At 49.3% G+C, this 25,032-nt stretch overlaps 4 protein-coding genes across 4 annotated transcripts; all 4 read right to left on the reverse strand.

Moving 5' to 3' along the window:
- Positions 1-347: 347 nt before the first annotated feature.
- LOC144077987 (storkhead-box protein 2-like) lies at positions 348-7,639 on the reverse strand. The gene is made up of 4 exons (XM_077606129.1): positions 6,771-7,639; positions 5,204-5,356; positions 1,851-4,200; positions 348-1,116 (listed from the first exon to the last, which is right to left on the reverse strand). The coding sequence occupies exons 1-4, from the start codon at positions 6,898-6,900 to the stop codon at positions 915-917; spliced, it is 2,835 nt and encodes a 944-aa protein (XP_077462255.1). The 5' UTR covers positions 6,901-7,639; the 3' UTR covers positions 348-914.
- A 1,007-nt stretch (positions 7,640-8,646) lies between these two features.
- Positions 8,647-10,764, reverse strand: casp3a (caspase 3, apoptosis-related cysteine peptidase a). The gene is made up of 6 exons (XM_077605841.1): positions 10,562-10,764; positions 10,307-10,431; positions 9,794-9,922; positions 9,544-9,719; positions 9,281-9,392; positions 8,647-9,181 (listed from the first exon to the last, which is right to left on the reverse strand). The coding sequence occupies exons 1-6, from the start codon at positions 10,612-10,614 to the stop codon at positions 8,952-8,954; spliced, it is 825 nt and encodes a 274-aa protein (XP_077461967.1). The 5' UTR covers positions 10,615-10,764; the 3' UTR covers positions 8,647-8,951.
- Positions 10,765-10,935: 171 nt separating this feature from the next.
- Positions 10,936-21,145, reverse strand: LOC144077794 (oxysterol-binding protein 1-like). Its single transcript, XM_077605789.1, has 17 exons — positions 21,010-21,145; positions 19,949-20,133; positions 19,651-19,835; positions 19,427-19,586; positions 18,672-18,783; positions 18,406-18,607; positions 17,517-17,634; positions 17,386-17,443; positions 16,320-16,481; positions 15,984-16,229; positions 14,947-15,067; positions 14,771-14,874; positions 14,610-14,705; positions 13,642-13,835; positions 13,315-13,568; positions 12,883-12,924; positions 10,936-12,448 (listed from the first exon to the last, which is right to left on the reverse strand). The coding sequence occupies exons 2-17, from the start codon at positions 20,119-20,121 to the stop codon at positions 12,303-12,305; spliced, it is 2,373 nt and encodes a 790-aa protein (XP_077461915.1). The 5' UTR covers positions 20,122-20,133; positions 21,010-21,145; the 3' UTR covers positions 10,936-12,302.
- A 154-nt stretch (positions 21,146-21,299) lies between these two features.
- sart1 (spliceosome associated factor 1, recruiter of U4/U6.U5 tri-snRNP) lies at positions 21,300-24,838 on the reverse strand. The gene is made up of 2 exons (XM_077605790.1): positions 24,650-24,838; positions 21,300-24,202 (listed from the first exon to the last, which is right to left on the reverse strand). Exon 2 carries the CDS (start codon positions 24,189-24,191, stop codon positions 21,831-21,833), a length of 2,361 nt encoding a protein of 786 aa, XP_077461916.1. The 5' UTR covers positions 24,192-24,202; positions 24,650-24,838; the 3' UTR covers positions 21,300-21,830.
- Positions 24,839-25,032: the final 194 nt, after the last annotated feature.

A 25,032-nucleotide genomic window follows, 5' to 3' on the forward strand; every position in this document is an offset into this window, starting at 1 on the left:
AGTTGTCTCCAGTAGTGTAGTTCCACCGTAGTCCTGCAGAGAGCGGTATTACAAAGAAATGTATTTAAATGTATGTAAAGTAGCAATACTTTTAGCAATACTATAGTTGTTTTACATGAAAAAAAAAAACCTCAAATATACTTTAAAAAAGTACAGGGGAATAAATAATAACATGAAAATAATAATTAAAAAATGAAAATATTAAATGAAGAAATCTGAACGATTTTTAAAAATAAAAAAGAAATATAGTCAACAAAGTCAACCCTTTTTATTTTGAAAAAAATATATATAATTTAAAAAAATCGAAATATCTATGATTTTTTTTAAAAATGGAATTTTTAACAATTTATAATTTGTTTTTTTTCATACTTTTTGAATGTACTGGTGTATTCCTGCAATGCTTCAATTATGAGTTAAATACAAAGTCAGGAATAGAAATAAGAATTGAACATAATTACACGCTTATAGGATCAATGTCATAAATTTAGGCGACTGCTATCAAAGTTAATGAGAATAAATTTAAACTAGACGAATAAAGACTTTAAATTCTAACAGTAAACGATGCAAGCGAACGAAATGGCGAAACCTGCTTTTTTTGGTCACATAGCATCTTTAATACCACCATTATAATAATTAAATATCAAAAGTATGGAGTATACTTTACATGGTTTGCATCGCGCCGCACAAACGGCAACTGATTTCTCATCTTTCGTCTTCTTCGTCGTTGTGCTAATCCGTCGAGTCTTCGTTCCCGGGAGGACGGCGGCGGCGAATCGGACGTGAGGCCACAGAAAAAGCGGCGCCGCCCACCGCGCCGTAAAGTCTCGCCTTTCCTCGCTCATTTTCAGAAGAATGGAGAAAAGCAAAAACAAAACAAAAAACAAAAAAAGAAAAGATATGAGAATGGGCGGGGCCTACACGCTGGTGATGGAGGCCAGGCAGTTGGCGGGCTTCTGGAGTTTGTCGGCCTGCGACGGCGCCGGCGCTTCGGCCGCGGCGCGGAAGGCGAAGGGCAGCCCGGCGCCGCCCACGTGGTGCCCGGGGCTCAGCGCCGGGTTTTGCCGCCTATTGCTCTCCACGATGCTGGACGTGTTGGACGCCAGGCTCTCGCGCGTCCTGCCGAGGGAAAGGACAAAAAAGATGACTGGACGTCAATGGCGAGAAAGTCGATGGAAAAGGGATTGGAAAATGGATGACTGGACTTCCCAGTTATTTGAAGGTGGAGAAATGGTGACGAGAAAAATTCATTCCCTGCCAGCCTCCCCCTTTCAAATGGATTGGACGTCTACCAGTGATAAACTCATTGCAATTCAAGGCAAATGGATGACTGGACGCCGCTTCGTTGGCTGTCATTGACAGGGAAGGACGTCCGATCAATTTGAAGGCGGAGGAATGGTGGAACCCGAACCCCAACCCAAGCCGCACCCTTAAAATTGCCTTAAAATCGTTGAATTATACAATTTCTCGCGTATAAGCCGCCACTCGATTCTCAATTTTCATGGTTTTAAATAATAGGCAGTACAAATACGTTACTTTGAAGGGAAAATCTTAAGAAAAATCATTGCAAGTGCTATTTTTGATGAATCAAAAGCACATTATTAGGGTCAATATCATAAGGAATTCAGTAATTCATCCAGTAATGGTTGTTTTCTTACTGCAAAACAGAAAATAACCAACAAATAGTAAATGTTACTTTGCTGACTCAGTCATCATTTTTTGAGTTACAAATACGGGTTATCTGGGAGAAAATTTGGTAGGCATTGTGGGAAACATTTTGGGCCAATCTTGGGCCATCTTAGCGACGCCGACCAATAGCAGAGCGGCGTCTCACGTTAGGCGAGGGTCCGTACCTGGGGGAGTTGAATCCGCTGTCCACGGTGACGCTGCTACTGTCCATGCTGTCCAAGCGCGCCGAGTGGGCCGACTTCTGGCTGCCGCCGTTCTCCGTCTCCTTGGGACTGAGCAGGGTCAGGTTGCTCTCCAGTTTGCGTTGCAGGTCGTGCTCCTTCTCCCGCTCCAGCAGCCATTTGATGGTGCCTTCGCCGCCGGCGCCACCGCCGCCGCCCACGCCGGTGCCCCCGCCGGACTTCCCGCCCGCTTCCCGGAGTTCCTTGGCCTGGTCCGCCTCGGCCGAGTCCTTGCGCGAGTCGCCCTCGGCCTCCTCGTCGTCCGAGACGTTGTAGTAGTCGAAGGAGGCGGCGGGGACGGCGGACTGCGGGCGCAGCGCCGGCGAGGCGGCCGGACCGGAGGGCGGTTGGGGCTCGGGATTGTCGGGGGCCTCCGCCGACTTGGCGTGCGGGGCCTTCCGCATCGTGCCGGACTTGCCGTAGCCGGCGTCGCCGTAGAGCGGCGGTTTGAAGAGGGTGTCCTTGCTGAAGATCTCCTTCCTCTTGATGGAACCGCCGCCCCCGCCGCCGCCGCCGCCGCCGGTGTCCGCGTTGTGCTGGTGCGGCGTCAGGCGGGCGCCCGGCGGGGGCTCCGGCGTCTGGCGCGCCGAGCCCCCGCCCCCGGCGCCGCCCTGTCCCGCGTCTTCCTTGCGCGGCGAGGCCAGCCGGGGCGTCTGGCGCTCGGCCGGGGAGCCCCCCTTTCGGGAGCGGCCCACGGTCGAGGTGGGCGTGTCGAATTCCGACTTGGCCTGAGGCGAGGGGGCGGTGAGGACGGTCTCGTTGGACGTATTGCACTGGAAGTAGTCGTCGGCCGGGGACGGGGCGCAGAGTCCCATCAGCTCGCCGTAGGTGGGGAGGCCGTCCCTGCCCTTGGCCCTGGACTCGTCGGCGCCCCCCTTGGCCGGCGGGGCCGCCGGGTCGGCGGGCGCGACGAAATCGGCGTGGAACTTGGCGGCGGAGAAGACCATCCTGGAGAAGTGGCCCGAGCGCCGCGTGGCGCGCAGGGTGCCGTCGTCCGTGTAGTAGTGGGCGCGCTCCTCCGGCCCCGCCTCCGAGTCCGGGCCGGGCCCTTGGAGGGAGTTGTCCATGGAGCGCGAGCGCTCCTTGGCCCGGTCCGAGCGCTCGTGGCGCGACTTGCGGTCCTGGTTGTGGCTGTGGCTGCGCTGAACCCGCGACTGGCAGGTTCCCCGCGAGGGCTCCGGGAAGGGCATCTCCGTACGCCGCTTGGCCAGTTCCCCGGAAACGTCCCACTCGGGCGCCACGGGGCAGTAGGCCTCGGCGATGTTGGGGTTGCTGTGGACCAGGTAGGCGGCGCCGACCCCGCCCCCGCCGCTCCGCCGCCGCTCCAGCGTGAACGCCGCCGCCTCCCGCGGCGAGCGCACCAACGAGTGGCTGAAGAAGCGAAAGTCCCTCTCCATGAAGAGGACGTCCCAGTCCGAGCCCTCCGAGGGCTCCCCCCGAGAAGTCCGCGGCTTGCTGTGCGAGCGCGACTTGCCGTGCGGGACCCGGCGGTGGCCCCGGCGGCCCCGCCCTCCCCGCGGCGGCGCCGAGGAACCGGCCCGGCGTCTCTGCGCCCGCTCCTCCTCCAGCCGCTTCATGACGGCCGTGTGGCGAGCCACGTTCTCCACCGTCAGGTCCGGGTTGATCCGCCGGATGATCTCCATCTCGATCTCGCGGGGGACGGGCGCGGCGGCGGCGCCGCCCGGGGCGTCCTCGTCGCGTAGGGGCCACTCCTCCGGCGGGAACTGCGCCGAGAAGGTGGCCAGCTGCCGCGTGCGTTCCTTCTTGAAGCTCAGGCGGAAGAGTCGCAGGCCGAAGCGTTTGGCCTGCTTCTCGCCGTTGGCCTCTTTCTTTTTGGTCAGGGTGTCCGTCTTGTACGGGAAGGGCGCCGCGCCCTTGCCCTTGTCCGCCGGCTCCGGCGGCGAGGTCGCCGGGCGGGGGCGGGGCGGCGGCGGCGGCTCCCCGCCGTCGGGGGGCTCGGGCTTCCGCCGCTCCTTGGGCGTCTCGCCCCGGGGCTCCTCCCTCCGGGGCTCCTCCCGCCGCGGGCAGCGCGGGTCCTCGCGGCTCTTGCGGGCGGGCCGCTCCCCCGGCTTGGGGGAGGCGCACGGCGGCGGGCGGGGGGACGAGGCCTGTTGCTCCTGCAGCCGGTCGTCCAGGTGGTACCACTTGTTGTTGCTTCGGATGAGAGAGGGGGTGATGAAGTAGGTCTGGGGCGTGACCAGGAAGTAGCCCTCCGCCGTCGGGTAGATCTTGCGCTCCCGCACCAGCGCATTGAGGGCGTGGCGCACGGCTTCCGGGCTGGGTGTCGGCACGCCTTACGGGAAAACGCAAAAAAACACAAAAACTAGCTCAGGAGAAAAGTAGCAACTGAACGCTTCCTATTATTCCTTCATACATTCTCCCAACCACTGATCCTCGCCAGGGTCGCGGTGGGTGCCGGAGCCTATCCCAGCTAACGATAGAGCACGCTGAATTGGAGGCGGGCCAATCCAAGGACAAGCATTTACGCTAGGGGAAATTTAGCATACAATTAGCCTAACGTGGATGTTTTGGGGGCGTGGTTGGATTGATGAGCATCCACAGTGAATGAATTGGTTGTCAATGGCAGGCAGGAAGTCCATTTTCTGTTACTACCTTGTCATTTTAGGGGACTTACAGGTCAATTTGGGATCATTTTCTATTGGTGTTGAGGTTTGTCAGTTCCTGCTGATTTAGGGATGATTTCCGAATGTTGCTTTTTGTCGTGTAGAAAGAATTGTCGTGTATCATCCAAGTGGTTAGCTCGTCTGCCTCACAGTTATAAGATCAGGGGTTCAATCCCAATGGAATTAGCATATTTCCACGTTCCAGCGTGGGTTTTTCCGGAGTAACGCTATGACGTCAGCGCCACGCTCACATGGGCGTTTCGGATTAAATGTCGCAAGGGATTTTGGGACGTCAGCGCCGCAATTTCCGAATGTTGCTTTTGGGGCATTTCAAGTAACTCACTGGTCGCCATTGACAGACAGCACCATTTGGACATCAGATTAAACAGGAAATGGAGCAAAGTGCATTTGAGCACACAACTCCCAATTCAGTTTTTTGGAAAAACCAATGAGCTTGTGGGGCGGAAGAACAACTCTGCGGGCCGGATAGGACGTCCTTGTGGGCCACTTCCCGCCCACGACCCGCACCTTTTACACCTATGCTCTATTGGGGGTGTGCTTGATATCAGTGACATTGCGAGGCGTTTCATGCTGATTGGAACGTGACATGCCACGCCAAGGAATACTACTACTACTACTACTACTACTACTACTACTACTACTCCCGCTCACCTGGGAAGCCGGCGGCGAGGTGCTCCACCAGCGCCTCCTGGCTGACAGGCTTGTGCGCGGCGTTCATGGCCGACACGGCCAGGCACAGGATCTCGCCCAGCGGGATGAACTGCGACTGGCCGACGGGCGACATGCCAACGGGCGACACGTCAGCTGCCCCGCCAAAGCGAGAGAGAGAGAGAGAGAGAGAGAGAGAGAGAGAGAGAGAAAAGCTATGATGTAATGGTCAAAGCGGCTCCGCCTCTTCCCTTCCCACTCCCTCCTACCCTCCCGCTTCCTCTCCCGTCTTCCCGCCCGCCTGCCCGCCACCGCTGCGGCAACCTTCCACGACGAGAACGCCGCGCCACGTGTCGTCGCCTTTGTCGACGGCCGTGACGTCAGCGCCGGCGGAGTAACGCTATGACGTCAGCGCCACGCTCACGTGGGCGTTTCGGAGTAAACGCCGCAAGGGATTTTGGGAAAAAAAAGGCTTTGCGTGGTTGCCAAATATAATTGGCCGACAGACCGGAACGGCAAACAGCTATTTTACGAGATGAACCATTTTTTTTAGCTCCATTTTTGATCATCACCCCCCCAAAAAAATCATTTCAAACCATGGGTGTCCAATTCATTTAGACAAGGAGGACTGGCAGTGGGTACTCATCTTTTAGAGCCATTGATGGGAATAGACCTTTAAAAATAATAATAATTGGGCTACATCTAGACGAGTGAGTTGATTGGGGGAAATTCCAGGTCACGTCTGCTTTTATTTTTTTAGGGCATTCCTAGTCCACTTCCTGTTGATTCATTTCCAATTGGAAAAAATGACCTAATAGTCACAGGTAGTGACAAAAAGCCATAAAATCAACAGGAAGTGATCCAGGAAGGAAAACAACAACAGGCGACGGGGTAAAACATACCGAGTGACCACATAAGGCCTGGAAATGAGAAGGAAGTGACCAAAATTTAACAGGACGTGACCCTCTAAGTACCCCAAATGAACCAATTCCAGTCAAAATGAATTGGACATCTACAATCATCAATTAAGAGTTGATTTTAGAGCGCTTTCCAGCTGATTTGTGGGCATTGGCGACTTATTTACATTTGATTTGGGGATATTTCCAGGTCACTCCCTGCAGATTTAGGGTCTCTGCCCTAAAATCTACAGGAAGTGACCTCAGATCTTCATTTAGTCGCCCCTCCTAGTCAAAACTGATCGAGGCCGTCTAGTAGCACCGAAATATGATTACTATTTACGGCCAGTAAACGACGTAAACTGGGCGGACTGGCTGGAAAGGCTCTTGTTTGAGGGCTAGCGAGGGCGCTGGACCTTCAGACTGGCAGCCAATGAGCTCACAGAGATTTTGGTGGGGGTCCTTTCCTTTTGGAAACAGTGACCCCCTTTTTCAAAACAAATATCCATCTTGTTGACAGATAACCTTCCGGGATACAAAATATGGCCATCCGTGAGTTGTTTATTGCCACGGCCCCGGTGGTAGCGCCACGCTAGCCCTCGCCACGTTTGTGAGAAACCGCCACGGCCGCCGCCGCGTGGGCTCGGGGTTCTTCGAGGTGACGCGCCACTCACCTGACGCCCGAAAACTCGGCGGGGACGGCGAGAAACGGGGCGGAGGGGGGGGCGAAAGGTGCTGCTTCTGCAAGCGGACGTCTTTCTCCGAGCCGGCCCAGGCCCGCCGCACGTTGCGGCTCTTCTTCATGGCGAGACCCTCGTTTTTTGGGCCTTTCGGGGATGGGGGGGCCAGGGAGGGACGGGGGACCGACCTCTCGGGGGGGGGGGGCTCAGCGCCTCCCCCTCATGGGGTAAGCCAGCGTCCCGCTAGAGCGATGGCACGCCGGACATGGCGGGAAGAAGCGGCGTGCGTCTCGAGGACCGACGACGGCGCGGCGGCGCGGGAGGCGTCGCCCGGCCACCGTTTGAGTGCGTACGGAGGCACATTACGCTCCGGTGCGGCGTGGGGATGGGTAGGTGGGTAGGTGGGTGGGGGGGCCCAATGGGGGGGTTGCGATCGATGGTGGGGGGACGATGGGGGAGGAGGGGGGGGCGATCGGGGGCGCCGAGGGAATTGAGGCGGGAGCTCAAAAGGGACAAATACGTACAATCCAAACAGCACCTCGGGGAGGGGGTGGGGTGCCGGGGATGGGGGGCCAAAGGGGGGGTGGCTTTTTCACGATCCTTCCTCTCCCATCCGGGATGAAAAAGGCAAAAGCATCACCCCGACGGTCGGACTCGCGGCGGTGGGGACGCCGCGTTCACCTCCATCTTTATCCGCGTACGTCCGGGTTTTTTTCCTCTCGTAAAGGGTGGGGAGGGATGGAAAAATCCCCCAAAACGCTGAAAAAATAACAAGCAATCGAGTCAGTAGACATCCAAGCGTAGCGAAAATCCGTTAGCGATAGCATCCATTCATTAACGCGTGCCAGGGGGGGGGAGTGGAGGGGTGTTGAGGGGGGGGGCGACTCCAGTCAACGGCGCTAATGCTGCAGCTGCTCCCAGCACCTCCAGGAAGGGTGTGTGTGCGTGTGCGCGTGCGTGTGTGTGTGATGCGTCTGGGAGGCGGGGGAGTCGGGGGGAGAGGGGGGCGGGGATGGGGTCCAGAAAATAGCACGTGTGTAGTAGGGGGGGTCGGGGGAGGGGGGGTGTCGCGAGCAATCTGCTCCAGTCCGGCGATACTAAAGAAGAGAAAGAGCAGGGGAGATAAAAAAAAAGGGGGGCAGCGCGACGGCCATTTTAGTCAGCAATGGCCAGTGCTGCAACAGCCTTTGTTGCCATGACGACGCAAGCCGATGAGCTCATGGCTCTCGCCGTTACAAAGCGAAGAGACGGATGGTCTTAAAGCGACAGGCGCGCGCGAGAGGGGAAGATGTCATCCGTCATGTGACCGCTATATTGAGAGGGGAAGTGGATTGCGCAAAAAAAAAAGAATTGGTGGTGATTGGCGTCCACTTTGGGGCTAGTTTTGGAGAAGTTTTGCTTCCTACCTTTGATTTCGACGACCGCAGAGGAACGGAACAAGAGTGGGAATGAAATCAACTTTTCGCAGCAGGTGTTTTGATGGGGCTGGTGTTGCGTTCACGTAGCGCTCGGAAAATTGTAAACTCTTGTCCGGAAAAGTAACAAACGCCGGAATAACTTGACCGAAATCAATAGAAAGTGACCCACGATCAAATGGAACTGAATTGTCACAGCTCCCAAATAGGTGACCCCAAAATGAACAGGAAGTGCGCTCAAAATCAATGGGTTGTGAGCTATATAATCAACAAAAGTGATTCGAAACGGACGTAAAGTGGTTTGGGAATGGCCCCAAATCACAAGGACGATCATGCCACAATTTTAAGAGGAAGTGACCCCAAATCAACAAGAAGTGACCCAAAAACGTCCTAGTTTGGATTCAAATGAAACTACGGCGCTACCCAGCGGTCATATGTAGCAAACACAACTCAGACAAGCTCTGGAAAATTTATTTTCAAGAAAGCACATGCCACAGTTACAAACAAAAAAGTGACGAACTGTTTTACAAAAGATTGTCGGCTCAGTCATTTGTTTCAGCATCGTAGAAATTCAATTTAAACAGCCAAAATGGATGCCCATCGCTGTCAATGTATTGGTAAACATAGATTAGTGGTTCACTACTTCCCCAAATTGTGAAACAGTACACGTACGACAAAAAAAAACGCTGACAAAGTGCAAAATGATCCTGAAATGCACGACACGAATGTTATTTTGAAAAGCACCTCCAAATGGGCGGGCTCAGCGCACAAAGTACATCTCTTTGGTCAGCATGGACACCACGCAGGGGATCTGCTTCTTGGCGTCGAAACCCGGAGAGGGGGACACTGACTCGAAGTCCAGCGCCACCTTGCGGTTGACGCGGGTCAGCACGTGCAGCAGCTCCAGCGTCTGGCCATGCACGCTCAGCATCTCGCACAGCGATTGCATGAACCACGAGCCCGTCATGGTGTTCCTCCACGAGTAGTAGCCTATGTGCCAATAAATGAAAAAAAAAAAAAGATTATTTTATCAGGACAAAATAATAAAGCAGGTAAAAACGATTTTTTGATACAGTGAAGCAGTCAGACCTGGCGCAGTGGAGTACGCGTACAGGAAGTCAGCCTCGACGGGGATCCTGGCCATGCCGTCGTCGCCGCTGTCCGCTTCGATGCCGGCGTCCAACTCGGTGCCTCGGCACGCCTTTCAAATACAAAACGCAACTCGTTACTTGACGCCGATCTGCTAAAAAATGACTTTCCCGTCCAAAAATGTGGCAGCCAATCATACGTCTGTAACTGACATTTTCACTACAAGATGTATATATACATACATATATAATCCTTTTGTGTACCTGAATGAAGAAGAGTTTTGGCTTCCCTGCCAGCGTCTTGCAGCGATCGCCGCGGAAAAGCGCCGTGAGCTGGCGGATCTCCAGCGAGCCGTCGGTACCGAAGAAGACGCCCTCGTCGCCGTGACTCAGCAGCACGCAGACCAGCGACGCGTTGGCGCCGTGATCCTCCTTGGACACTGATGCACACGTTTTCGTTTCAGACGGGGTTCTCAAGTTTTTGGTCAGAAAAAAAAACTTTTTTTTGGGTCACCTGTGGTTAAAACCTGTTTCATCTGGGCCACTGTCTGATCATTGTAAACTTTGCACTTGTAACCCAGTTTGGCGAAGACTCGCATGGCGTTGGCCGCGTCCACGTCCGTGCCGTTGCGTTGATTCATGCCTGCCATTACATGTAAAAAAAAATCACTTTTTCAGAGTTGCCAAAAAGCTTTCAAAGTAATGGGACGTTAAGAAAACTAGCAAAAAAATTTTTTAGAACATGACGTTGCATTTCCAAATGTATCGTCACAGTAAGTTAAAATGGCAGGCAAAAAAAATCTTGTTTTTCATGGAAATTGCTGAAAAAAAATACCTTGCCAGATTTTTGTAATTTTACCAACAGTTAATACATATAAAAATGTTTTCTACACGTTATAGTAAGTACTTCAGCTGATGAATCGACTTCAGAAATAAATGTTTGGTCAGCCATAAAGCAGAGATTTTTTTAAAGTATAGATATTTCCAACAAAATGTAAGCACATGATTTTTCTGAAAGCATAAAAACCTGTCCTGCTGTCAAAATTCTTGTTGTTGATGATGATGCATTGTCCTATGGAGGGGAAATCGAGACTGTAGCGGTAACTGTGCGATTTAGCTTGTCGTGCATCCGCGTCCACCGAATCCTCGGACCTACCACACACACACCCCAAAAAAAGACACTTTAAAGCAAACCATGAAATTAAAACAGCAATTTTCCGAGTTGGTTTCAAAAATTAGCCTGAGCTAACAGGCTAATCATTGGCTAACTATTGGAACTTACGCTTGTCCGTCGCCTTTTCTCGCGTCCGTGAAGTCAAATCCGTTAGCCGACATGCTCGCGACACTTTTAATAATTGCACCAATTACACTTGGGAGTGCTAATTAAAGTTAAGGATTATTATAATAATGGAGACGTGGACACAAGGCGGCGGTAGGGAGGTAGAATGTCCTATTGTGTGCTAGCAAGCGGATGTCGCCGCCCCAAGCTAGTAAACAAAAGTGACGTCACGGCATTGTGGAGGCGCTTGTTTTTACAAGACGCGACTACGAGGCGGGGGTGGGGGTGTCGAAATAGCTTAATCAAACTCCGAATGAGTATTTTGTAAACTTTGTGATTTATTATTGGACATATTGCAAAAAAATGGCCTTACATAATTGGAATTTCTGACATGCCTTTATTTTCTATGAAAAATACTATTTTCAGTCAGGGTCAAATGGTCGAACAGTTGCTTTCAACCCTCCGGGTCCAAATGGTTTGGGCGACTTTCGGTATCAACGGGTGCAAATTAATAAAAAAAAATGGCGTTATATATTCTTTCATGTATTTACAACAACAACACAATTAAATGGCTGAATGTTACTTCTAAAACTTGCAATTAAAATTCTATCAACACAACTAACATTAATTTTCACAAAATCCATTTTATTTCCATAACATTTACAAGTATAATTCAAATTTCTATCTTTTTAACGTTAAAAAAATGTGTAGGTGTCTATTCATATCAGTCTAAATGGCAATGTCAGTACAGCCGACTTATAAACAATTCCACCCAATGACGACACACTAAAAAAGGTGAACAAAGGGCTAAGTAGGCATTGGCTAACATGAAATATTAAGATTTTCAGATAGTGATAACCTAAAAAAAACACATAACAGCTTTTTGGTGGTCAGAATGGAAAAAAAATCGCACTTGAGTAACGGTGTTAACTTTTTCATTGTAAAATCAACTTTCCACATGATTTTATCAATAGTTAAGATATCCAAAACCAATTGTAGCGGGATTGGGAGTCAGTGAATAAACGTTCCTTCCTTCCCACTTCAAACGGATTGGACCTCTGGTGCAGTTAATGGCAGCTTATGAATTTAGTTTTCTTTTTTAAATAGAAATGAATACACATCTCTCGCCGTCAAAGGCGGTGGGTGAAACGTGCTATGGCAGTTACTGCATTAGGATAACAAAATAATGCAAAATCTATACATATACAGCAGGTCTTAGAACATTTCTATATTTATATTTACATTATTGAAACACAACCTCGCAGAAAAAAGGAGAAAATGTCCACTGACAGCAAAAAAAGTCAAGAAATCAACAACAAAAAAGCTCAATTCATCACTTTGCATGAGCACAATTATCTACTGGATATATTTATTTATGTAAAATACAATTTGTGGCGCACTGATTTGTAAAAAAAAAGGGGGACTTCTAAATATTTTTCTTGTTTGTTTCCTCATTGAAATTCGGTAATATGCACCCGCAGTTTAGTCAAACCACACTTTAGTGATATGTTTCCACAATTGAGTCATCTGTATGCACAGTATAGTAATATGTACCCGCAGATTACTTAACTGTGAGTACAGACTAGCTGTGAAAAATATTATTTTTCTACCCTGGCAACTGGGGAGCTTGTTTAAATCACGCTCTGTGAAAGTTGGGGCAAAAAATATATATTTTGATCTACTTTTTTCCCCCCGTGGGACGTCCTTCGAGAAAATACAATGGTATTATTATTATTATTATTTTTTAGAAGATGTCGGGGCAGGCGTCCCAGCCGAGGCCGCCATCTTTGGTCTCCCAGTAGCCTCCCTTGTAGACGTGCAAGGTCTCGCCCGACACGGGGTCGTTGGCCTTGTGGAACCACAGCGCCTGGTAGTTATCGGCTTGCCCGCCTGCTCCCCCAAAAGAAAAAAGAGAAATATTTACGTCCATTTTCACCCTTTCATGTTGAAAAAATAAATGAATCACAAACAATATTGTTTTGTCCTTAAAATAAAAAAATATTTAAGTAGCCATTTGTAAATAGAGTGGCTTCTTATCCGAAAAATTCAAAAATAACAATAGCTGAGTGCCATGGATGGCCATTGACTGCCAATCCATTTTGACAGGGACAACCAAAATTGATTGGACGTCTAGCGCCTTAAATGTTCTCCATGTAAAGGCTTAAACTCGTTTTTCTATTTGCTAGCGTCGACATGTTTTAGTTTGCGGCTGGGGCGGAGCCACAAGAAAGGACGGAAAGACAGACAGATGAGGAATGCTAGCTAGCAAGCTAGCTAGCGCGCTAGCAACATCGAGCTAAAGGCTACTATGTGGCGATACTTGCTTTCATCCTCGCTGGCTTCCGTCACCATCTCGTCTGCGCGGGCTACAATGCAAATGGGCCCAGTTATTACGGTAAAATCAGCAAAAATATTTTTTTAAAAGAGTGATTTCTTTTTAATATACTTTGAAAATGTTGGTCTCGATTGGGTGGATTTGGCTAGGCACGTTGTTGCCCCCAAACAAGTACACTTGCTTCTATTCTAGTTTTAAAAGCAGCTTTTTTTCTATATCCATTTCTCATTTTGCATTAATTTCATTTTTGCAAATGCTTCTTTTCAATTGATATGAAATAATTTCAGTTTTCATTGATTTGGATTCAAAAATATTCCCTCGATTTATTCCTCCATGTCGTCGTTTCCCTTTTTCATGATTTCCTATTGGCTAACGTGCCATTTTTTCCCCCTCGCCGTCCAACAACGGGATCGCGTCCTACCTCGGTCGGCTTCGGCGTCGTCATCCGCGTCGTCGGCGACCCGGAGCGAGGTTCGGCGGCGTTGGCGTTCCCGTCGGGCGGCCCGCTGTTTCTCCTCCAGCCTCTGCTTCTCGCCATTGGCCGAATCCCAGCGGCCCTCCTCCATCAGTCGCTGGTCGGGGCGGCGCCGGCTGTCGGTGGGGGCCACGCCCTCCTCGTCCTCGTTGAGCGTCAGCGCCAGCGCCGAGAAGTAGTACATGCTCTCCGCCCCCTCCCTGAGACACGGAAAAGATGCCGTGAAATCGGCGACCCGCAGTCGAGGTCAGACGGAGCAGAGCGTATACGTACGGCAAGGGGTTCTTTCTCCAGATCTCCTTGGCTTTCAGGGTCTGGTAGACGGTCCGCTGCTTGCCCTCGCCGCCGCCGTCGGCGTCGGCGCTGGTGCTGCTGTGGAGGATCCGAGACAGCTCCAGTTTGTCGTCCCACGTTCCCGACAGGACGTAGTGCGCCTTGCCCTCGGCGTCCGTCACCACGCCCGTCACCTTGACGGAAAAAAAGTTGGGACAAAAAAGCTCGGGCTGAATACACAGTGAGGACCGGCTGGGAATCGAACCCAGAACCGTGAGGCCGATGCACTAACCACTCGTTCACTCGTGTTATTTTAAATATATTGTTAGTTCCTTTTTTTATTGATGCATTTAGATTAATTTATTTATATATATATATATACATATATATATATATATTTTATTTTTTTATTTTTTTTAAATCAACTACCGTATTTTCACGACTATAATGAATGACACATTTTATTTTTTTTCCATATATAAAGCACACTGGATTATAAGGCGCCATGTCTATTTTGGAGAAAATTGAAGACTTTTAAGTGCGCCTTATAGTTGTGAAAATATGGTAAATTTTTTTAACTTAAAAGAGGGCTTCAATTTCGATAATCTTGATTTTTTTTTATCAAAGTGATTCATTTTAAATTCAAAATGAAGGGAACATGAGTTCATTTTAATGTCATTGTAATGATTTGAACGTGATCGTAGCTAGAAGCATGAAAACACTTGAAATTTTGACCCTACCAAGATGGCCGCCTCATAGGCAGCCATCTTGGTAGGGTCAAAATCAAGTGTTTTCAAGGCTTCTTCTGCTTTTAATGGAAATGCCTTCATCACCAGTAGGCCGCCATTTAACGTTTGATCCTTGGCTAGCAACCCTCCCACTCCGAATGGATTTGGACATCTATCGTGGTTTTTGGCAGCCAACGATTTGATTTGATTTCTCCAATTTTCCTTTAAAAATAGACTCACCTTTCTCTGCACGTCCCTGGAGAAATAACTATAAGGCGAAAACTTGAGATGACAGCGATCTCCCGTCTTGTGGTTCAGCACGTCAATCTCGCCCGACTGGAGGAAAAAATATGAATTTGACAAAAAATGGACTGACCGAAGAAGGCGAGGCATCTTCTCACCTGATCAATCCACAATTTTCCCACGATAATATTGTGCACCGTGGTGGTGACTTTCTTCCAAGAGTAATGGTTGCCGCTCTTCTCAAAAATGCACTGGATCGAACCTGGGGGAAGAAAAATGGCCGTCACGTCGGGGACGTCATGTGGACGTGATGGACGTGAGGGACGTTTGTCACCCAGTGGGATGATGGACAGGTATTTTCCACGGAATTTGCTGGCCAAAACGATTTCCTGACGGAGCGTCCAGCCATTTTCCGAGAAGGCGTGGTGGGCCGCCGCCGGGGGGTGGTGACTCACCTGAATACAAAAATAATATTCAAATTCAATGGATTGATCATAAATAAAATGGGGGAAAAAACCAACAATATTCACGGCTAATGATCATGTTTTGGGGAAACCAAATGAGATTGATTGACGGATGAATCGATTAAATTGAAATTTAATGAAGCCGAAAATTGTTCAATAGATCGATCGTTCGCGCTAGTTAACAAAATGAGATTAAACGGAAAATAAGTGAACAGATTAAGCTATAAAATCCATTGATAAAATGCAAAAAAATATTCAATAGATTAATCTGTCACTGTCAAATAAGATGTTAAATTCCCACTGGCTGCTTTAGAATGCATAGATTGATCTAAAAAAACAAAACAAAAACAGATTAATCTATTTTGGTGGAGAGGGGGCAATATTTTAATTTATTAAAAACTACTATTATCTTTAAATACAACTGACATATTAAAATAAATCACAAAAGATGAAACCCTGAGAGATTAATCTATCAAACTTGAACAACTGCAAAAAATATTCAACACATTCATTCATTGTTTTTATTTTCGTACCGCCTATCCTCACAAGGTTGGCGGGGGGTGCTGGAGCTCATCCCAGCTAACTACAGGCAGCCAGCCAATCGCAGGGCACGAGGAGTCAAGACAACCATTCAGGCTAGGGGGAGAGATTAATCTATCAAACGTGTTGACCAACTGCAAAGATTATTCAACAGATTCATTGTTTTTTCCGCAGCGCCTATCCGCACGAGGGTCGCGGGGGGTGCTGGAGCCCATCCCAGCCAAACGACAAGGACACCCTAAATGAGTGGGGCAAGCCCAGCCAACCAACGCAGACAAAGGACAATCATCTACGCTAGGGTTGGGCGATATCAAAATCAAAAGCAAAAGCCTTTATTGTCATTATACAACAAAAAGGTCCAATTTACCTGCTCGCAAAGCGATCGGTAGCCACAGTCCTGCAGGCGGTCCAGCTCGAAGGTCTCCCCAAGCAGCGGGTTGAAGGGCTTGCCCGTGCGCTGCACCGTGGTGGAGTACGACGACACGGTGAAGGCCGCCACGTAGCACATCTGCTCCAGGGAAGCGCCGCACTTGGCCGCCTTGTCCAGAAGCTGGTGGTACTCCAGGTCCTCCGTCAGACGTTGCAGCATGGACAGCGGCTCGTTGAAGTTCACCTGCGGGCGGGGGCGGGACGTCGCTCGGGTCATTCCGGTTGGCTCCGACGGTGACCCCGCCCCCCCCTCGGCTCCGCCCCCTTTCCTCACCGGCATGGGGATCTTGGAGAGCTCCTTGCCGATGCAGTTCTTCATCACGCTCCACAGGTTGAGGTAGTAGTCGGGCTTCTCCGGAATGCGCGTCCGCCGCCGGGCCGCCGAAGCCGTCGTGGACGCCGACGTGGACGCCGACGCCAAGGACAGCTCGTCCAACTGAAGCCAAGAAAGAGACGTTTTTGAGATGAAAAAAAAGACGGATCCGTTCGGCGTAGTCGTCGGCATTGACGCCGATGGATGTCCAATCCGCTCGGATCGCCGCCAAGTCTCCCTGTCCAAATGAATTGGACGACTATTGCTCTCAAAAGTATTTTTGACGACTCAAACTGAAAAAAAAAAATCTTGTTTTTTTTTAGTCGGAAAAAAAATCTAAATAAAATCATGCAAATACAAATACTTAACAATACTAAAAAAAATATATTTAATTCAATTCAATTCGATGTGGTGGAAACGTACAAATATTTCCCCACGTTTTAATTTTTAACTATGATGTCATATATTTCAATCAAACGCAAATGAAAAAAATAAAAATACATTACAGTGCTAAAAAAAAAGTCCTACAAAAAGATTAAATTATAAAAACGAAAAAATAACTAAACAAGAATTCATATGTAAACATCCCTTCATTGTATTTATTTAAATAAATTTACAATACGTCTTTAATAATATTCTCCTGGTGTTTTTATTGATGTATTTTGAATCCTTATTGGTTTAATGTAAATCCAGGCACCAAAAAGGTAAGAATTTGAAAAATAAACAGGCTAACTGCAGGTTTTTATGTAAAAAATAGAAACAACTTTTCCCACAAAATAGGGCAAATAATTGCATAATTTGGTTTTGCGAGCTCAGTTTAGGTTTTGGGCCATTTCAACAAGTGAAATGAAAGCACAAAAGAGCTTTTTAAGAGCACTTGGAATCAATTTAATGAGCAAATCTGGGACAAAACTCCTCCAAAAAAAACCTTGCTTTTGGTTCAGACCCTCGATCCGCGTCTTAAATAGCACGGAAAAAAGGTCCTATCAGTCTCCTGGCCGGGCAAATGGAATGAAGACGCGTTTACCGACATGTCGTCCGCGGCCGTCTCGTTGCTCAGTCCGCTGACCACGCTGCCGGATCTCCTGGAAGGGGGGAGGAGTCAAGGGATGGTTTTAGGCCTTTGCACGTCGTCGCCAAATCCGCGGCGCTCGCCACCTGCGACACTCGGGGTCGGCGGGGACGGTGATGAAGTCGGCGGGGTCCTCCATGGCGTCGAAAAACTCGCTGTCGTCGTCGTCCTCGTCGCTGGCGTCGCCCTTGCTGGAAATTAGCCCTAAAAAAAAAAGTTAACCGTGAGTCGACGTCCAAGCCGTTTGAACGTGGCGGGCTGGCTTCTGGCCCCTCCCACTTTACATGGACCATCGACGGTGGCCAGTGAATTTCAAAATAAAGTTTGATCTTAATCTGGCCAAGGTACAACCTCGCTTTCCTTTCAAAATAATTGCACGTCTAGTGTCGTCAATGGAGCCAATTATTATAGATTTACATTAATAATTCAATAACTCATTGACTTCCATAAACCACAATATATAACACTTTTTATCCATGAAATGGTTAATGTGTGATGGCAGGTGTGATTGACATTAAGGGTGACCGTGGCCCCCACCAACATGGCCGCCGTGACGCCATCTTGGTAGGGGCAGTGAAAGCTCTTTTAATACCTCCGCTGTCAATTGAATTGTTTTTATCACTGGTAGACATCCAATACTTTCCTTCCGTCCTTTCAAAATAATTGCCCGTCTAGCATTGTCAATGGGAGTCAATTATTATAGATTTACATTAATAATTCAATAACTCATTGACTTCCATAATTCACAATATATAACTTTTTATCCATAAATGGTTAAAATTAATGTGTGATGCGAATGTGATTGACATTAAGAGTGACCGTGGCCCCCACCAACATGGCCGCCGTGACGACATCTTGATAGGGGCAGTGAAAGCTCTTTTTGTGCCTACGTTGTCAATTAAATTGTCTTTATGACTAGTAGGCGTCCAATCCGTTCAAAGTGGGAGTTTGTCAACGTAAACATTTCGATCCTACCTTTGCCGCCTAAGTGGGCGTCGGCGTAGGAGGCGGGCGAGAGCACGGCCACGCCCCTGAAAGCTCTCTCCAGGTGGTTGTGCTGCTTGGCCAGCTGCTCCAGCGTGTCCTCCAATCGAAGGCGCTGCGCCCGTTCCAGCTGCAAGGCCTTCTGCCAGCGCTTGCTGTGGTTCTGAGCCATGGACAGGAAGTCGCGGCACGCCTGAGGATGACCGTCCTCCAGGGGTCAGATGGCGCCGGTGGTGGCGACAATGCCGGGGGCCGACCTTGATCATGGCGTCGGAGGTGATCCGGAAGAGCGTGGCCCTCTCCGTCACTTGGCGGATCTTCTCGCCGGCGTCGGCCACCGCGGGAAGGCCCTCCAGTTCCGACAAAGATCTGCTCGAGGAGGCCACACCCCCAACAACATCAGGAAACTTGTGTTATTTTCATCTTGAAAAATGTACAATGGCGCCGAAACCTTTCCCTTCAACAAAAAAAACTCAATTTGTAGTCTTTTTTTTTTTTTACAAAATTGACAAAAAAATATCCAAAAACATGCAGTAAATGACTCAAAATAGTCCTAAAAATACGGTAAATTACTCAAAATAGTGCTAAAAAATACAGTAAATGACTCAAAATAGTCCTAAAAAATACAGTAAATGACTCAAAATAGTCCTAAAAAATACAGTAAATGACTCAAAATAGTCCTAAAAAAATACAGTAAATGACTCAAAATAGTCCTAAAAAAATACAGTAAATGACTCAAAATAGTCCTAAAAAATACAGTAAATGACTCAAAATAGTCTTAAAAAAATACAGTAAATGACTCAAAATAGTCTTAAAAAAATACAGTAAATGACTCAAAATAGTCCTAAAAAATACAGTAAATGACTCAAAATAGTCCTAAAAAAATACAGTAAATCACTGAAGAATGTTGCAAAAACGACCCCAAATCAACAGACACTGACCCAAAAATAATGTCATGTGACCCGAAAACCCCCATTCAACAGGAAATAAACCCGTAAGCGTTCTTTCTCACCTTTGCAGCGCCGATCCTTGCTTGACGATGAGATCGTTACACGTGCTGAGGTCCTCCACTTTGCTGCCGAGCGCCCGCAGCGTGCTCTGGAACTCCATCCCGCGGACGCCGTCCCGTCCCGAGGCGCTGGCCGTCTCCGACGACTCGTCGGCGGAGTCGTCTGTGGACCGCCGCGGGTTTAAAAGAAGCCGGGGTCGGGAAGCGGCGGGGAAACCACGACTCACCCGACGGCACGGCCAGCTCCAGGGCGGTGATCCACCGCTGGCGCTCCACCTCCGAGCTGGCCTTCAGGTGGTACGTCTGGGCGCCGCCGTTGGAGATGACAAAGTTGCAGGAGTCCTCCACCGTGATGCTGGCCGTGGCCAGGTTGATGGTGCCGCGGCACGTGTGCCCCATCTCCGCCTGGTTCCTGCTCGGTGCAAATCCCGCCTCGTTAAACGCATTTTCAAATCGTGACAGCCATTTTGGACGTTTAGCGCCGTCATTGGCAGCCAATGAGTCAGAAGACAAGCTTTTTGGTACCTGTAATAGGAGAGGAGGCCATTGGTGAGGACAAACCAGCGTCTTTGGTAGCCTTTGATGTAGTTGGTCCACTTGAAGAGCCAGCCCTTGTAGCCGTCTCCCGGGGTGGGCGTGGCCGGCGTGACGGGCGGGGCGGGCGAGACGGGCGAGGCGGGCTTGGACTCCGACAACATCGCGGCGGCCTGCTGGAGCAGAATCAGTCAAAACGGTCATATAAACAAATTTTGGTTGTTTTCCTTGTCAATTTAAATGATGCTAAACATTTCCATTTAAGTCTAGTTTCGTCTTTGAGTTTTTTTAAATTCAATATTAAAATAAAAACATCACCTGTTTTAGTATTTAATTCTAAAATAAGTCTTTAAATAGTTCTGTTTTTATAAAAATAATATTCTGCTTTGAAAAACAGTAAATATTCTCTTTTACTATTGCTTTAACTTATTTTCTTTATTTAGCGAATCTGTTTTTTCTGTAATAAAATGGAAAATTCATCTTTAATTTTACAATATTTATTTTATTATTATTCAAGCAAAACAACAACAACTAGACAGTCCATATTTTTCAAAATTTGATAGAAAACCAAACAATAATAATCAACAATTGTTGACAAAGTATCCAACGAAAGGACTCACCGTCACCTTTAGGATCTCCAATCAGATCAACGCACCACTTCAAATCCTCATTTAAAAATCGAAACCATTCAAATGAATTTCATAAATGCAAACGCTAAAGCAGAATAATTTCCATATTATGTGCGCTTTATGACAGACAGATGATGGCCTATGATACTCCGCTATGATGAGGCAGTCTCTTCCCCCCGAAACACGTCATCATACTGACACAAAATGGCAATACAAAGCCAAATTTAACATCATAATAATAATTATTTACCCACAATTCATCGGGAAAAATGCGTCTTTTACGGGCAACTTTTTATTTATTTATTTGTATAATAGACTACGTTTTATTAAAAATATTGCAGCTGGCTACACACGATTTAACATTCTCTGGACTCCACGATTATATTTCTTAATAATAGCGGTGCAAATAATAGTAAGATTTACCTAAAAAGCGCAGGATGGGAATTCAAGGCATGGAAATCTCCTTAAACTCTAGCAACCACTAAGCTTGCTAGCTCCACCGGAAGCTGTCACGGTTTAACCGGAAACGTTTGAATGTGACACTTGCTTCCGTAAACAAGGCCGTGTTTATCGTCTTTAAATTACTACAAAGCTAGCCAAAAATGAAAAGATAGTCATTTTTTTGTAGTATAGCTTTAATAATACGATGACACGCCTTTGACAGCAAAACGTTGGTTCCGAATCGTCAATTCGTTACAAAAACAAACTAATCATTTAGGGTTTAAGTGGCTTTATTAAACATAAACAAACTACCTAGGAAGCTTTTTTCCACGAGGATGGGGAATGTCAATTATGTAACCTGTTGACAGTGTTTTGATGTTATCAAGCTATTAAAACATATTAATACTAATATTTGGATGACTATTAAGATAATTGTCTTTTATTCTGTACCCCCTTGCTTACATATTTCTGCTACTTGTTTTTACACACACAAAACAGCCCACGTTTTACACACAAAAGCCCTGAAAATTACACCAAAAAAAGTTGTCATTGCATTGACTTTGATAGGAAGTTCGCCCCTACCAACATGGCTGCCCGGAGGCCATTTCGGTAGGGGGGACGGAAAGGTCGTTATACGCTTCTGCCGTTGATTGAAATGACTATTACTCGGCGGCGAGGAAAGAACAAGCAAAGCGAACATTTCGCCCCGTCAACGTCACCGAAAGAAAGCAAATTTGTCGTCTTTGTCTGCTTTTTATTGACTAATTTCCAACTACGTCTACAAGTGGGGTCATTCCGAGCGTTCATTTGGTGATGTTGTTAGCATTCATGCTCTTGCCGCTCCCGCTGAGCACGATGTAGGGCGTCTTCTGCGACTTCTGCTTCTCCTGGAGGAGCGCCACGGTCCCCAACGGCGTGTCGCTGCTGCTCATCTTCTTGAGCAACGCCTCCTCCTCCAGCTTCTTCATGCGGCGCTCCGTCTTCATCTTGCCCGAGCCCTTGCCGTGGAATCGGTGCGAGAGCTGGCGGAAGGCCTCCTTGGGCGTCAGCTTGCGTCCCGACTCGTCCACGTACTCGATCTTCACCTCGGGCCTGTAGCCGTCCTTGTCCTTGAAGTCCTGCGTGAAGCCGCGGTACTCCTCGCGGCGGCTGTACTTGTCGTCGAAACCCATCTTGTCCTCGATGCAGTAGTTGTCGTTAGGCAGGGCGCCCTTGTTGGCTTTGACGCGGGCCACCTTCTGCATCTCCGTCTCCAGGAGCCCCTTGTTCTTGCAGAGGTGCAGGGCGGCGGCCAGGCCCGAGTTGACGATGGGCTCCTCGTCCAGGATGGTGGCGGACGCCGTGGCCAGGTCGGAGTGGCGCTTCTCCTCGTCCAGGTTGACGCTGCTCCAGCCCACGTTGTCCTCGCCGTCCGAGTCGGAGCCCCCGCCGCCGCCACCGCCGTCCTCCTTCTCCTCCTTGTCCTCAAAGTCCATCATGTCCTCCTGGTCCTCGCGGTTGCCCGACAAGCCGTAGGTGGGGATGTCGCCCAGCGTCCGGCAGAACTCGGAGGTGGCGTTGAAGACGATGTTGTTTCGTTTCTCGCCGTCCCCGTCGACGGCGGCCGAGCCGCCGCCGGCTTCGTTGGCGTCGGCGGCTTGGTCGTCGGCCGGCCGCGCCACCCGCTCGGCGATCCTCTCGCCGGCGTCCTTCAGGAGCTTCTTCTGCCGGAGCTTCCTCTGCTTCTCCAGCTGCTTCTGCAGCTCCTGCTCGGCTTCGTCCTCCTCCAGGACGGAGGGCTCGGGCGGCACAAAGTCCTCGTCCTCGCTGATGTCCATGTCCGCCGTCCGCACGTCGTCCGACGCCGGCGCCTCCTGGCGGGTCTCGTCGCCCTCCTCCGCGCCTTCGAAATCGCTCTTCTTGCCCCGCCCCCGCGTCCTGGAGCCGAAATCGTCCTTGCGCGAGTCGTCCAGGAGCAGAAAGTCGGCCACCGAGGTGGTCTCCTTCTTGCGGATCTTCTTCACGCGGCGCTTGGTCTTTTTGAAGGCCACCATCTCCGTGGGCGAGTAGTACTCGGACGCCAGCGCCAGCGAGGGCATCACCAGGGACTGCGCCTGAGCGCGCAGCGTCTCCCGGACCACCTTCATCTCCCTCTCGTGCTCGCCGTCGGCCACGCCGCCCGTCTGCAGGCGGAAGCTCTTCTTCTTCTCGCCCTGGATCTCCTCGTCGTACTTGGACAGCACCGTGTGCGCCTTGAAGCCCACCATGTCGTCCACGCTCTCCTCCTCCTCGTAGGGCTTGTAGTCGGGCTTCTTCTTCTTCAGCTCCACGTTCTTGTCCGCCTTCTCCTTGTCCACCAGCCCCACGTTCTCCAGCACGTCCTCCTTCTCTTCGAGGACCCCTTTGTCCTGCAGGGTGAGGATGACCGTCTGCCCCTCGCCGAAGGAGTCCACCTGGTGCTCCACTTTGAGACCCTTGAGATCCCGCGCCGTGTAGGCGCTGTTCCTCCGGCCCCGCCCGAACTCCTCCTCCACCAGGCCGCTGACGCCGAACTCCCGGTCCATCTCCTCCAGCAGTTGGGCTCGCTTCTCCGCCATCTCCTTTTCCTTGGCCGCCTTACGGTTCTTCTCCACCCAGGAGGCGGTGTCCTCCAGCCAGTCGTCCTGACCCAGAGTCTTGACTTTGCCCAGCTTCTGGTTCAGGAGACGCTTCTCCTTCATGGCCGCCAGCTTCTCCTTCATGTCCTTCTGCTTCTGCAGCAGAGCCGGGTTGATGGTTTCGGCCACCAGCGGCTCCTCCTTGGTGCCCAGCTCCTTGTTGCCCTCGTTCAACTCCAGCGGTTTGAGGCCCAGCTTGGCCCGGAGCTTGTTGGTCTCCTCCACGCTGAGGGACGCGTCCCCGCTAGCCGACTGAGCTTGGACCTCACCGCTGCCCTCCTCCTGCGGCTTGTCCGTCTTCTCCTTCTTGATGCGGGGTTCCCCGGCGCTCCTCTCGGCCCTGCCGCGGCTCTCGCGCCCGCTGCGGTCCCGGGACGCCGAGCGCTTGCGGCGCTCCTTGTCCCGGGCGCCGTCGCGGTCCGTCGCGTCCCGGTCGCGCTCCTTTCGCCGGTGTTTCTTGTGGTCGCGACGCCGCTCGTCGGCTTCCCGGTCGCGGGTCTTTTCCTTGTGTTTCTTGGACGAGCCCATCCTCGCGTTGCCTGTGGCGACAAAATGGAGAAAGCTGGACTTTATGGCGCAGTGTATGAACCCAGTGTATATTTAATTCAATAAAAAAATATTTGATGAATATAAAATTGAGACTACTCAACTGATTTGGAACAATAATTGTCCAAATGCACAACCCTTTGTTGAAAATCCTCGCTATTTATAGCTTATTGAGCAACAAAAACAGACTAAATTGAGTTTGACACCCTTGCCCTACTTAATAAGAAAAAAACATTGACATAAAAACATTAAGTACCATCGTCGGATTGAAGTTATATAGAATGAATAACAGTAAAGTCGTAATAATTATACATTAAAAAAATAACACGAGTAACAAAAAGCCTAAGAGGCTCATCGTTAGGGGCGAGGGATTGGAAAATAACGCTAGCTGCTAAAGCAATAGCATACATGATGTACGCAAATAAATTGATTTTACTCACTCTGCAAGCGGATGGAAGAAATGCAGTACTTCTTCGGGAAACAGCTACTCCACTATGTGGAGACAAGTGAGCTAACGCTTAATTTACGTCCAATTTTTGGTTGTCGTGCCAGATCCGAACACTTTAGCGGGTAAGTACGGACGACACGATGGCGTTGAGGAAGTCAATTCTGTTTACGTCTTCTTGATTCACTGCCATCTTCAGGACAGGAAGCTCATTGCAGTAGAAAATTGTGAGTTGACGATGGTTGAAAATATAATCGAAAACACAAATATAGTGGTAAAATAAGTTTTTTTAAAATAGTTTTACTTAATAGGCATGTATTCTATTTACTTTATCGTGTTTTACGTAGCTAGCAAGTTTATTTTTTATTATATTGTCAT

This window comes from Stigmatopora argus, chromosome 7, assembly GCF_051989625.1.
Source record: "Stigmatopora argus isolate UIUO_Sarg chromosome 7, RoL_Sarg_1.0, whole genome shotgun sequence".
NCBI classification, from domain to species: domain Eukaryota; kingdom Metazoa; phylum Chordata; class Actinopteri; order Syngnathiformes; family Syngnathidae; genus Stigmatopora; species Stigmatopora argus.